Source organism: Castanea sativa, chromosome 5, assembly GCF_040712315.1.
Source record: "Castanea sativa cultivar Marrone di Chiusa Pesio chromosome 5, ASM4071231v1".
NCBI lineage: Eukaryota > Viridiplantae > Streptophyta > Magnoliopsida > Fagales > Fagaceae > Castanea > Castanea sativa.
In genome coordinates, this window is record NC_134017.1 from 11,544,858 (window position 1) to 11,558,534 (window position 13,677).

A 13,677-nucleotide genomic window follows, 5' to 3' on the forward strand; every position below is an offset into this window, starting at 1 on the left:
AATATAAAAACATGGGCCATGAGGCATTAAGAATTTTATGCAAAGCCCAATGCAATTTAAGCATTTCTAGCTTTAAATGAACTTAGCCCAATACCTCATTATTATTATTATTATTTTTATATATAAAAAGGGCATGAGTTAACAATGGGGCGGTGGCTAACCAAAAAAAGAGACATCAACAGTTGCGTTGTTACAAAAGTTTATTGATAAGCTTATGACCCACTTATTTGTCATTCCCTCAATTAAGGTTCCCAAAAAAAAAGATTTAATTAGATTTAGATGGTTTGTTTTTAAGAAAAGAAAATAGAGTACACATGGTTGAGACAGATTTTCATTTTTCTTCTCAAATTTGAGAGGGATCATGAGCAAAGAGACTAGTAGCTTCTGGTGTATACAAGCTTGATTAACTTTGTAGGCCTGGGTTATTGTTAAATCTTTGCTTTTAAGAATCTTTGCACCGAAAACAAGTGTGCATAATTACTTGGACTGAAATGGAAGTTATTACATCTTAAAGTTTGCACCCAAAAAAAAAAAAATTTACATCTTAAGTTGCAAAAAGGACGTACAATGCAAGATAAAAGAAAACGATAAACTTTTGCAAGCTCTTCACAAAAATTGGAGTGAACAAAGGCAAGCAAAAGCAATGATGCAAGGTGAAACATTTGTTTTATTTCTTTTCTCTTTTTTCTTTTTTTTCCTTGCTCTGTAAAATTGTTTACATACATATACAAACAAATGAAAGAATTTCAAAAAATTGAAAAAATTAGACATGTACACAAGCCGATTCTATAATCTTTACATCAATGGGTAACAATAAGTTAAGGTGATTTTCTGTATAAAAGGAAAAAACAAAATTAAAGAATGGGTATTTTTTTTTTTTTTTGGGCTTACTGACTGAGAAAGCATAGGTTAATAATCTTATGTGGTAAAAACAGGTGGTAGCAACATTGATCTCTTTCCCTTAACTTGTGTTCTTGTGTCAGGAAAATTGCCCCCATTATCTGTTAGATCCTCCACAGTACCATCTTGTGTCACATTCATAGGGTATGTTACCAAGTGCACACCTTCCATGTCTACCAAATCTTCACCACTGTAAATCTTCCACATTTGGTCACCTATGGAACACATCTTCTGCACACATTCCAGACTTTGTGGCTCTTGAAACAGTTCCTGATCAGCACATTTAGTATGCTCATACCACAGTGACAAACGGTATGCATGAATATCGCCTCGACTCATTTTGTCTTTGTCACTTTTGGACTGGTAGCACCCTATTGCAATCTCAGTGTCACGTTGCCCATCCATGGATCGCTGGTTCACATTTGCTGATCCAATCAAAATGTACAGGTCGTCCACTGAAATATAAATAGCAACAATGGAGGAACAGGTTGTTAATATGTAAATCACTATTATGTTATCATATTCATTGTGGAAAGTAGAGTAAAACAAAATGGAGGGAAATTGTCAAATTGTTGGCCACAGAAAACTCAAATGTAAAGTTTTTCTTCATGCATTTAGTGTTTTCTACTGGTGAAATCCATTTACTTAGAAAGTAATTCAAAGAAAACCAAAACAAAACCTGCAAAAACCCATCAGGTCTATATCCTCACCCAACCCACAGGATAATTATAGGTCTATATCCATCCAAATAGTCTCTACTCTTTTTTGTTTTTTGTATTTTTTTTCCATGGTAAAAGAAGCGATAATCGACCCATATAAGTTATTGGCAACATGAAATATAATCTTTTGGGCAAAACTTAGGTATATCGATGACACTAGCTTAAATGCTATGTCTTAAGTTTTCTAATTAAATTCAACTATGTGGTTGTCTTGACCAATGTAATGCAAAATGTACTATCGTCTCTCAAAGATAATTAAACTCAAACTATGTAGCTCATAGGCCAATGCAGCAACATGATTAAATTTAATTGAGAAATATAAGATAAAACACCTAAGAAATTATACCTAAGTTTTGTGCCAATTGTTAATGTAAATTTTGACTAGGCCATTAGGGCAACACTCCTCTAACAATAAAAATAAAATAAAAAATAGAAGGAACTCTATTTAAGTGTAAATGAAGATTGACACACATACCTATCATGAGCTTGGAGTGTACATAAACCATGAACCTCCTATTCCTTTGAGCATTCCAATATTGTGTTTCAGGGTGAGGAGACTCTGGAGGAATAACTTCCTCTTTACCCATCTCTTCTCTATTTGCTAGGCAGAAGAAATTCAAGTAGTCTCTAGGGTGCCCTGGCTCACCACTTTCTTGTATTGCTTCTCCTATCAACTTATACATCATTGACATTGTTCTTCTAGTCCAATGCAATATATCTTGAACTACATCGCTCTCAAGCACTCCTTCCGGCCACATTGGTATTAGTATATACACTGCAAACCTCTCCTTTGCTTTAATCTTGTTGACCACCTTGAGTGCTATCTCAATAGGAATCAAATTTCTGCAGCCACTATGTTGATCTTTCTCCCACAAATGGCACCCTCCAATAAAATACTGGTTCTCAATATAAATAAACCTCTCAGCTTTCCTTATTGCTTGTATGTAAGCTTCCTGGATGCTTTGCTCCACAGTAAAGTTTCTAAACATTTGGCTAGCTGACACATGGTCAATGGACCTAAATACTTGTACATTCCAATTCCTCCCAGAGGTAATGCTTGAATAACTCTGGCAGCTGAGATTTGACAAGGTACTAATGGGAACTAGTAAAGAAGGATCACATTGTTTACTCCATCGTTGCTCGAAGTTGGTTAAAACATCCCAAGCAGCTTCACCCTTGATACAAGCATGAGCATCATGCCATGGCTCTCTTGGCCCCCCCTTCTCAAGGCTAGCTCCTGCAATACTTGTCTGATAAAAATCATGACAATGTGGTTCCATATTGAGATTGTGAAACAATGAATGTTGTTCTGTATCGTAGCGGCCATCACAAAGATCTAATCCACCAACAAAACTCATAATTTCTCTATTGCTTGAATTTATTTGTGACTTAGTGTCTAAGGTTATGGTTTTCTGATGGTGAGAGAAGAGTGGGGCGGACATTGGGTGTAATCTTGGGCACAATCTGCATACTACTTTGGTGCGTTCAAAGTAGGCTAAGGCATATTCATCATGTGTTCTCATTACTCCTTCATTCTTGAAGAATGTTAAGGATGTCTCATCATCCCATAACATAATCCTTACAGCCACACCTTCCTCTGCCTTCTGCTTCAACAAATCACCAAGCTTTACTCCTTTTGCATGTGGGATTTGAGTTTGAAAATCCCTAACCTATTCAAAAACGTATCGGGATTGACAGAACATGAGACAAAAGTAAAAAGTTGATTCCCAGAACATGAGACAAAAGCAAATTTGGTAAATTTGTAATTAGTTTTCATGACTTACTAGCACCATATTAGGATTGACAGACCAGCCTGCAATGTAAATCAAGTGTTTTGCACCCTCAATGGCATTGTATACATCCTCCCATAATCTTCTTGGAGCACGACAAGAATAGAATGGAGGTTGAAAAGTAGAGAGATGGTGAGCGTCTTGATAAAGTGTGACATGACAATTTGATCGTTGTGGAAATGTTGCATTCCTCAACCCCTGGAATTCTCCATTACTTAGTATCTTTCTCCAGCTTGGTTCAAACTCTGCTGGTTTAAACCATAACATGAATCGTAGCTTCAGTTCTGGATTTGGTGTTCCATTTTCCTTGAGGAGAGGAAAGAGCCCATTAATCAAACTTGATTCATTAAGAATCTGATCAGCCTGGATGTTTATCTTTCCCAAGAAGCAAGACCATGCTGTTTTCATTGTGATGGTAATAGTTGAATTGGATTGATGAGCACAGAGAATTTGAAAGGTCTCATTCCAAACTCGGTCACGTTCATGGCTGGTCTCTGCTACCTTCCTGTCATCTATCTCTATGGTTACATAGGCAGGCTTTCCTCTTACAAATATACACTGCAAAACATTTAGTAGACAGCATGATTCTCCCTGTATGTCAGATACTAATAAATTACCACTAGTCCCAAAATCTTAAGCTATTAGGAAATATTTAATTAAATTTGTTAACCATTGTTCTAACAAATACAAAGATGTTGCAAATGTTTTAATTGCTTAACTAACAAGTAAAGGGTTGTACATATATTTATGAGACTTTGAAGTTTAAATAAATTGTTGGAACTCGGCAAATTTCATTGTATTGTATTACTGAACTTCTAGTACTTACATTGAAAGGAGATAGTGGTGTATAAGGCGTGGCATCGAAGATGGTAGCTTCAAGTGTTCCATGGAGAAATTTGTGTTCTCTCTCCATTGCTCTAGCTTTCAAAACAATTCCACAGGGAGAGAGAGAGAGAGAGAGAGGTGGGAGTTTAGATTTTTCTTTTTTTCGAGTGTGGCTTTAGATTTGTTTGGACATGTGAGGGAATTGTGCTATATCATTGGTCGCTTATAAAGGTAGATAATCTCGTTGTTGCATTTGAAGAAGCAACATAGACTTGGAATGTAATTCGAATGTATAAGCGGTTGGAAAAACTTGTAGTACTTTCCATCTCAATTCTTAGAAAGCACCGCCAAGTCTATCAAAGTATATACTTAAAGCAGAAGTTTCTTAAAATGAAATTAGTCACACTTTTCCTTGCCACAACCCCAAGAATAAGACCAAGCACTTGTATGGCTATTAGCTTTACACTACCCAATTTTTTGTAGCTGTCCCGGGTCAATTAGTTTGCTGACTTTTTCATTATCGTTTCAGGTCTGACTAGATGACATTATCAAATCTGACAAAACAAAAACGAGTGTTAAGAATATTGTTGCATGGGCCATAATGCCAAGTTACAATTTTTTATTAGCAAAGATTGAAAAAGTTTTACTTCCTAATACGTATTTGATTAGACTAATTCTTTTGTTTTACTCGAACAACGTGGTTGAACTTAATTTTCAGTCATCAAAAGCTGGTTAGGGAATAAGCCACGTTTTATTGAAGTCTAATTTAAAGCTTTTGTGTAGGTTACTTGGTGAAAATTTTGATTTATCAGTCACGCTACCTATTGATTCCCAGTGCCGAAAATCATATTCCTACATTTTTGTTTATAATATTCATGTATTTGGGTGATCATGGGTTATATAATGTACTTGAATGAGTCAAAAACTATATTACATGTCCATATATATGCGAATCTAATGGGTTCGTCCAAATCTTTAGTAAGATCAAGGAAGCTTTAGTGGCTTTATTGGTAACGATCACCTTAACAAGCATGTTTTTGTAATGAAAAATACCAAACATTAGCCTTGTTTGATAATTGATACCGTATGTGTTATCATCTCTCGGGATCATATACGGATATACCACGTATATACCACTTGTGGGACCTTTGAGTGTTTTGTTTAAGGACTTTTTGGCTCTTAATGGCTAATGCAAGTAAAATCAATCAAGGCTAGTCAATCCCGCCCAATGATGAGTTTTCAGAGATGAGTTTGCTTATGCATATTTAATAATAGGAAAAAGCTAACAGATATCCTTAAGACAATGATTAACAATCTATTTAAAAAAAGTTTTTATAGAAAAAAAGAATTAATATTTTGACATTTTTTTCATTTCTCATAAAAGTGATGTCAAAACTTTCTTAAAATGGATTGTTATCTATTGCCTTAAGAGGAGTTCAAATTTTCTATCTCACTCTTTCTGCTTCATTATATATACTTCACAAATAAAAACATACCACATGTCCATTTAATTTATTAAATGCTAAATGTAGGTATTCTATTACTTCAATTTCCTAAAATAAATAAATAAATATCTCATTATATTTATGTGATTGAAATAATTAGATGGACATGTGGCATGTTTTTATTTGTGGAGTATATAGTGGAGCAGGAAGAGTGGGACAGAAGATTTGGACTCCCTTAAGGGCACTCAGTAGTATAACCCTCAATAATATATGGAAAGTTTGGAGGAAACCCCTTTAACCTTCTAGTGTTTGTGTATATATATTGTTGAGTGTAAATTTTGAAAACCTAATAGTTGGATTGTATATTCTTATTATATCCTCTATGCTTGAAAAATTTCAAGAAAATCAAAGATTAATAATTCTGTCATCAATAAAATATTTAAATTTCAAAATTTTATGATTTAAAACTATGTATAAAAAATAATTCTATAGATCAAATTGTAAATAACATCAATTTTAAACAAAATTTGACACGTGTATTAAGAACATAAAAAATATGCAATCCAACCGTTAGATTATCAAACTTTTTTTTTTTAGAATACTAAGTATTTTAATACACACACACAAGTGTTTGTTATGTTATCAAACTGGCATATTAGATTATCAAACTTCACACCTAAAATATATAAGAGGAGTTTGAATAGTTTCTCTCCAAATTAATTTAGAGAAAAATCTTGTCTGTAATATATAGTATTGGGTATAAATGTGCGAGTAAAGTTTTACATTGAATAATAACGATTAATGAGAAGAGTGAATGGTTTATATAAAATAATTGGGCCCAACTTTATAAGTTTAAACTTTTGGATTAAGTAATGATCATATATGTTATATTAACTGCTTAATTGGAAGTTTCTCAAAGTGTTATTTCCACAACATAAAGCTTCCCCAAAGTATTATCTCCCCTACATATAAATCATGGTGCTAAGGGGCTTCTAACCCAATTGGCATCTATCCCTCCGGTGTCTTCCCTAATGAGAAAGATCAGAATTTTAATTTAAGGGGAAAAGATTAAAACAAAAGTAATTCTAAAAATACTAATTAATATACTTTAAAAATATTAATTAATTACAAATTAATTGATATAGAAAATATAACATAAATGTAGCCTCCACAAAGTGTGTTCTTTTAACTCTACTGGAGCCTATCCCTCCCAAATCTCTCCCCTAATGAGAAAGTCAGAATTTTAATTTAAGGGGTCAAGATTAAAATAAAAGGTTGAAAACTAAAGTAATTCTAAAAATAGTAATTAATATACATAAAAGTATTTAATTAGTTATAAATTAATTGATATAGAAAATATAAGGTAAATGTAATTTACCTTTTCATGGAAAGAGTTAGAGTTGAGACTTTTTATAATAATTGTTACTTTTAAGTACTCCATACTCTAAAGTGAATAATTATGTATTTCAAATAAGAAAGAAACATAAATAAAAATAATAAATATACAGGCATTAATAAAAGAAGTTAAAATATTAATTTAAATGTAAGACAATCTTTTTTTTGTTTGGTAATTTGATAAATACGACAGGGGAGGAAAAAATTGAACCTAAATATCTTAAAAATACCAAAAAATATAAACCAATTGAATTACAAACTTTTTAACAAATATAAGGTATTCAAACAAAGAATTTGATTACGTAAAATATATATAACTATTATAGTATAATACCTGACAACCCACACCCCAACCAAATTTATTATGAAATTATTAGGCTAGCCCAACAAACTCCATCTTTTCACATCAGAGTGGGCCTCATTTGTAGGTCTCATGCATGAGTCTTTCACCCAAGGGGCAAAGTCAATTGGGTGCAGCTTTAAATATGTAACCTTCTAAACCATCTGTTTAATTGTTAGCATAAATCAAATGATTCAAAGAGAAAACAGTATTGAAGCTTCGTGGAAAGAATTGAACTCCAAATCTTTGGCACAGCAAATGAGTCAATATCTTCATTTTGTGGGTTTGTGTTGGATTAGAAATTTAGAATCACACACGTTGGAGAAAAAACCACATTCTGTGGCTTTGTGTTGGTCTAGAATCACACGCTATGGAGAAAGAAAACCAATTTTAGTGTAGGGACTTGGTGGGGAAAAAAAATGCGGAGGAGAAAAAGTACACTGAATGAATAATTCAACACCAAATTGTAGCTATCAAAACTAAGTTTTTTTCTAGGTTAGTCCTACAAAAACAAAAGGACTAGCTACATCATGTTATGAAAAAATTTTAGAAATGTTAAGAAGAAATTGACCCAAATATTGTCGTGTTAAGAGTTGGGCTTTTCTTTGGGCCCTTATGATTGCACAGCAAAGGGAAGGGTCCACCAACAAAAATGGTTTCTGCTAAAGTGCTAATCAAAACTCCGAAGCATCCAACAATGGCCCTTATCTTTTTCATTCTTCTTTTCTAGGGAAATGGAATCTAGGCTGTCTCAGAACAAATGAAAGCAATAAAACAAAGCCCTTTCTTTTTTCTTTTTCTTTTTATCTACTAGTAGTAGAAGCCCATATTAGTATAATTAATTATTGAATATCGTTAAAATAAAATAAAAGAACCGTTTGAGTCTAACTAGACTCATAACCAATGGAATGCCTTAACTTGATAGTCTATCCATAATTTACATAACATACCTTTTACACTCAAAATTATACTATAATAAAAAGGAAAATCATTGTAGGCAAAATTTTATATCATGAATATCTTTTTTTTTCTTTTCCTGTTGTAAACATTCCATATTAGTCATGTTCAAGCCACCGAGAGTTTTGACCTAATGATTATCTTGATATATGATAGGTTTTGAGTTCAAACCTTCAAACATGACAATATGACACTGATTCAATTTAAGTACTGTTTATTTCCTCATAACATATGCGATAATAGTCTATACTATCTATAAGAGAATTTCTCTTTTTAGACTAGACGTTTATGTGGTTCAAAAATACCCACAAACCTTAAATATAATGAAAAAAAAAACTTAAGGACAACCCACTAGAAATATATCTCTAACTCCACTTAAAATGCCTACAAAATAGGACACTTTTCTACTAATCCATATTTTCAAAACAAACTTATCCAAAATTTATCCACAAAAAAAAACCTTATCCAAATTTTATCCAAAAAAAGTCTCATTGCACGTACAAAGTGCATGTAATGAGACTAGTATTTTAGATGGGTTCAAGATCCAACTATAGTTCAACTCACATGAGAGAGTGTTTATGAGTTATGATACTATATCACTATTTGAACCCCTCAAACATCGATTATAAATAACTAAGCCACTATGATTATGCTCTACCTGAGTAATCATGTTGAACTTGATGTCTCTTTTCTTCTTCTTCTTTTTTCTTTATTTTTGTATACCTTAGGGGAGTGGGGGTATTGGTTGAATAAAAATTTTATGTTCCATTTTTTATATATTACTTTAAGTCTGATTTTTTTCACCATTTTAGATTTTAGCTATTTTATAAGAAAATTTAAAAGAGAAATATGTAACAAGTTATAAATACAATATAAATTAGAATACAAAAAGTCAGATGAAAGATTTGTACTCCGATCTCAGATATAAACTTTAAGAAATGAAAAACTAGGCATAAAACAATAATCACTCATATAACTTCCACGTGTTGTGGAATGAAGAAGCTTTACACCATCTATTAAATTGTGGCACTTTCAAAATTTGAATTGACTTGAAGATTTAGATAGAAAGTGCTTCTTCAAGCAAATGGTACTATTCTGCTTTCGTGGCAATCACTTAACGGTCAGATTTACCAACCCATTTCTCTTCTCTTCATGGTCTATCTTCCTGCCACGTTTGCATATTATTAAATCTTTTCCAGATTTTAAAATAAACTAAACATTTAATTAATTAAGATTTCTTTGCTCGTAAAGGTTTCCACATTATATTTCTCGTAGCTTCCAACATGCCACGTGGGCAAGCCGGTTCTCGTTGGAAACTTGCCGTCGTTTTATCATCGCCGTCCCTACAACGTTTTAGTGTGGTCTTGTCCACATATGAGTCCAACCCATTCCGTGTTGGAAGATTAGTTGAAAACGTTGGGTCCTTGTACAACTACCATAATTTTAAGAAATTAAAAGAAAGAGGTATCAACATGTGGGTACACTCTATCACATTCCATGTACCCCATCAATCTCAATCATTCATTTGCCACTTTTAAATCATCATTTGCCCTCTCCTTTTGGACATCTAACTTGTGACATGAAAGTTGCAGTTATCTATTAAAAAATCCTCCATGATTTATAAGATTTTAATTAAGTAACCGATATTTATTAAGTCAAGAATTTAATTAAAATCTCCTATTAAAAAGGAAAAATAATTTAGTTAAATCTAAATTTAGAATGAACTTATCTATTTTTAGTAAATGTAAACTTATCTTTTAAATTAAGACTTTTAGAGTGAGATTTAGAAGCAATCTAATTGCTTAGAGTGAATTAAGATTAGTTTGTTTAGCCTTCTAATTCAAGACTTATATGGTAAAAATAGAAGCAATCATAAAAATTCAAGTTAAGAAATATATAAATAAATAAAAAACTAATGAGATTTGTCTCATTGAATTGGTATATTATTTAGGGAAAATTGCTCTGAAACACAGTGATATAATGCTCATTCATCTCACATTTATGGTAACACAAATTAATTTGAGGGATTTATTATGAATATGAGAGAATAGATCTTCACATCATAGTGCTTCGAGAATTACTAATAATTACTCATTATTCAGTCCAATAAAAAGCATATATATTTAAAATTTACCTTTATTATTTGTCCTAAGTTTATTGGATTGTTTCCGTAATTCGAACAATGTTTTGACAATAGATCACTCATTTTTCTATATTTTCTTAAAAGAAAGGATATGTCCACAATATTATACAACAAACCATAGATGACAGGTTGTTACTTGTTGTTATTGTTGAGACAAAAAAGTAATCTTAGTGTTAGGTTCGAATTTGAACCAATACCAACTAACCACCTATGATTTGTTGTCAAAATATTGTAAAAATGTTGTGGACGTAACATCTCTCATTTTCCTAATCTCATTTTTTGTTTTGTGGACCTCAAAATATCTTTAGGTTACAAATTAATTACATATTGATTGATTACAATTATACATTTCTTTTTTATTTGATTTGACCAATTATACATTTCTAATATTCCCCTCCATGCATAGTAAAATTTAACTATGGAATTGACAATCCTACTTTTTCATTCTCATCAAACTTGTCCTATATTATTTGGTCACTTACCCGTTGTCCTAACCCAATTTGGGGTTTAATCATAATTGATATTCTCTTCTATTTTTTTGCTTGTTGGGTATATCATAATTGACACTCAACCAAAATTTCAAAAACACCCCCCATCACAGAATCACACACATGCACACACCCCATGGCCCCTACACTTCAATCAATGCACCTCACACCCATCTTATTATAAGCCCCAATACACCCTCTCTAATTTATTACTCCTTTCACGTTCCCCTTCCACAATCCCCATTATCACCTTCATTTTCTCCCCAACTCTTCAATCTCTCGAAAGGGTCAAACACCCAAAAGTCTCAAACCCTCAAAACTCACCAAAACATAAACAAAAGCAAAATACAACATGACCACCTATGGTACTATACCAGCTTCATCACCAGCACAAGCCAACCTTGAATACATCTCACGTGCAAAAGAGAGAATCAGGGCAGGCCTTGGCACTCGTAGACCATGGAAGCTCATGTTCGATTTCCACAGTTTTCGCTTACCTTCAAACTTTGCCGATGCAGTCTCAAGGATAAAAGCAAACGTGGGGTATTTTCGCATGAACTACGCCATTGTAGTGCTTCTAATTCTTTTCCTCAGCCTTCTATGGCACCCCGTATCGCTCATAGTGTTTATAGTAATGATGGCAGCGTGGTTGTTCTTGTACTTCTTGCGTGACGAGCCACTCATGGTTTTTGGCCGCGTGATTGATGATAGGGTGGTGATGATTGTGTTGGCTGTGTTGACCGTGGTGTTCTTGTTGTTGACAAAGGCCACGTTGAACATCTTGGTGGCGCTGTTGATTGGGGCAGTGTTGGTGGTGGTGCACGCCGCAGTGAGAAAGACTGATGATTTGTTCTTGGATGATGAAGCTTCTGGGTTGATGACTGGTACTAGTACAAGTTCTGGCGGTGGTGTTGTTGGTTCTGGATCTAGTCCTTAATTAATCAAAATTTGTGTTTGTTGCGATGAATTTTTGTTTTGTATTGTTTTGTTTTGGGTTTTGTAATTCTCCCCCCAATTTGGTGATTTAGTACAGAGGAAATGAGATTTGTTTCTTTGGTTTCTTTTTCAATTTTGGGGTTTTGCTCTTTTTGGCATCTGGGTTTTTCATATGGGATAAAACTTAGAATTTTAGATTCATTTCTTAGTTGCCAATCAAATACAACCATCTATTTACATTGGTCAATAGTTACCTATTGAATTTAATTGCATTTCTTAGTTGCCAATCAAATTCAACCATCTATTTGCATTGGTCAATAGTTACATAGTTGAATTTAATTGTATTGCATATAAAAAATTGGACCGAAATTTTGTCGATTATATGGTTATGTTATTGTTAATATCGTTGGTCATTGTCCTACTTTTATGGTGGGAGATTTAAGGGTTCTTCAGCTCCTTGGTGGAAGAATCGATAATCTTTGATTGGATATGGTTGTGTTATTGTTAATATCGTTGGTCATTGTCCTACTTTTATGGTGAGAGCTTTAAGGGTTCTTCAGCTCCTTGGTGGTCCAAATCTTCCGACATTGTTTTGGGGGCCCTAAAGGGTTCCATTTGCAAACATGTTCGTTTTTACAGCAAAAACAAGGGCAGTGTTATCCGCAGGAAAATCAGAATATTGAGACAATCTCAACGTGCAAGATGCGAGATTGAAGGTGCCTTTACAGAAGGATGTGGTTGTGAAATGTGAATGATGAAATTTTGTCAAATGGAATGGCCCAAAAATCATGTGACTGCTTTTAAGGCTTATATTCTCAACCAAACCAACATCTCTCGCGCCAAATATGACCTGGAATTACTACTCTTTAATTCAATTTTTGAGCAATGAACTTTGAAAATTCTTACAATGTTTTTGTTGGTTACTTTTGTGTCATTATATCATTGGTTATATTCTTTACTTGTAAGCTTTTGGGGCCTCAGCTCCTGGTGGTTCAAATCATTGTGAGTGACATTGATTCGGGCCCGCCTAGGGGCAATATCATCAACAGGAAGTCTGGAAATTACAGTATATCATGAGTTGTGAGGTTGGTCTTATTATTTGCTTTAAGTTGTAAATCTAATATATAAAAATTTGGATCTTTCATCCAGTTATATCTAAATTTCCTTCTAAATAAACAAACAAAAAAACCTTCGAACTTTTCATGTATCTTTTTGGATAAAACTTAGATACAACCGTAGTTCACTTCTTATAATATAATTTAACCATGTGACTACTTAACTAAAAAAACATTTTTATCCCAAGAGAAAAAAGCTACACGGCTAAATTTTAAGAGAATAACCTATGGAACAGCACATAAAGTACTATACTTAAATTGAAAAAATAAATTATATACCTTAAAAATATTGAATTTTAAATTAGAATAAAGTTTAGTTACAAAACTGATCGTAGCCTAAGGCTACAACCCTACTTAATAAAATAAATATTACTACATAATTTGAAAATCTAATCGTTGAATTGTATGATCTTTACGCTCTTAATACACATACCAAATTTTGTGTCAATCGGATATTTTTTACTATATGATCTATAAGCTTATATATTATACATAATTTTAAATTGCAAAAACTTACAATTTAAACAATTTATTGATGACATAACTATTGATCTTTAATTTTCTAGAAATTTTGCAAGCATAAAGGATAGAAGAAGAAGATGTAATCTAATGATGGATTTGTCA

General features: G+C 32.9%; 2 protein-coding genes across 3 annotated transcripts; one reads left to right on the forward strand and one right to left on the reverse strand.

The window, feature by feature from the left end:
* Positions 1-609: 609 nt before the first annotated feature.
* LOC142636586 (phospholipase D alpha 4) lies at positions 610-4,435 on the reverse strand. 2 transcript variants are annotated; one of them, XM_075810851.1, is made up of 4 exons: positions 4,236-4,435; positions 3,404-4,000; positions 2,095-3,289; positions 610-1,355 (listed from the first exon to the last, which is right to left on the reverse strand). In XM_075810851.1, exons 1-4 carry the CDS (start codon positions 4,320-4,322, stop codon positions 919-921), a joined length of 2,316 nt encoding a protein of 771 aa, XP_075666966.1. In that variant the 5' UTR covers positions 4,323-4,435; the 3' UTR covers positions 610-918. The 2 variants fall into 2 exon arrangements, with proteins under 2 accessions (XP_075666966.1, XP_075666967.1); XM_075810852.1 differs by having other exon boundaries at positions 612-1,355; positions 3,404-3,967; positions 4,236-4,430.
* Positions 4,436-11,209: 6,774 nt separating this feature from the next.
* LOC142633808 (PRA1 family protein F3-like) lies at positions 11,210-12,071 on the forward strand. The gene has a single exon (XM_075808055.1). The coding sequence runs from the start codon at positions 11,355-11,357 to the stop codon at positions 11,937-11,939; it is 585 nt and encodes a 194-aa protein (XP_075664170.1). The 5' UTR covers positions 11,210-11,354; the 3' UTR covers positions 11,940-12,071.
* Positions 12,072-13,677: the final 1,606 nt, after the last annotated feature.

Coding starts and splice junctions, on each gene's coding strand:
- LOC142636586 (XM_075810851.1), bottom strand. CDS start 4,322: ATGGAGAGAGAACACAAATTTCTCCATGGAACACTTGAAGCTACCATC. Junction 3,290..3,403: donor TCAATCCTAATATGGTGCTA/GTAAGTCATGAA, acceptor GTTTTTGAATAG/GTTAGGGATTTTCAAACTCA. Junction 1,356..2,094: donor ACACTCCAAGCTCATGATAG/GTATGTGTGTCA, acceptor TTTATATTTCAG/TGGACGACCTGTACATTTTG.
- LOC142633808 (XM_075808055.1), top strand. CDS start 11,355: ATGACCACCTATGGTACTATACCAGCTTCATCACCAGCACAAGCCAAC.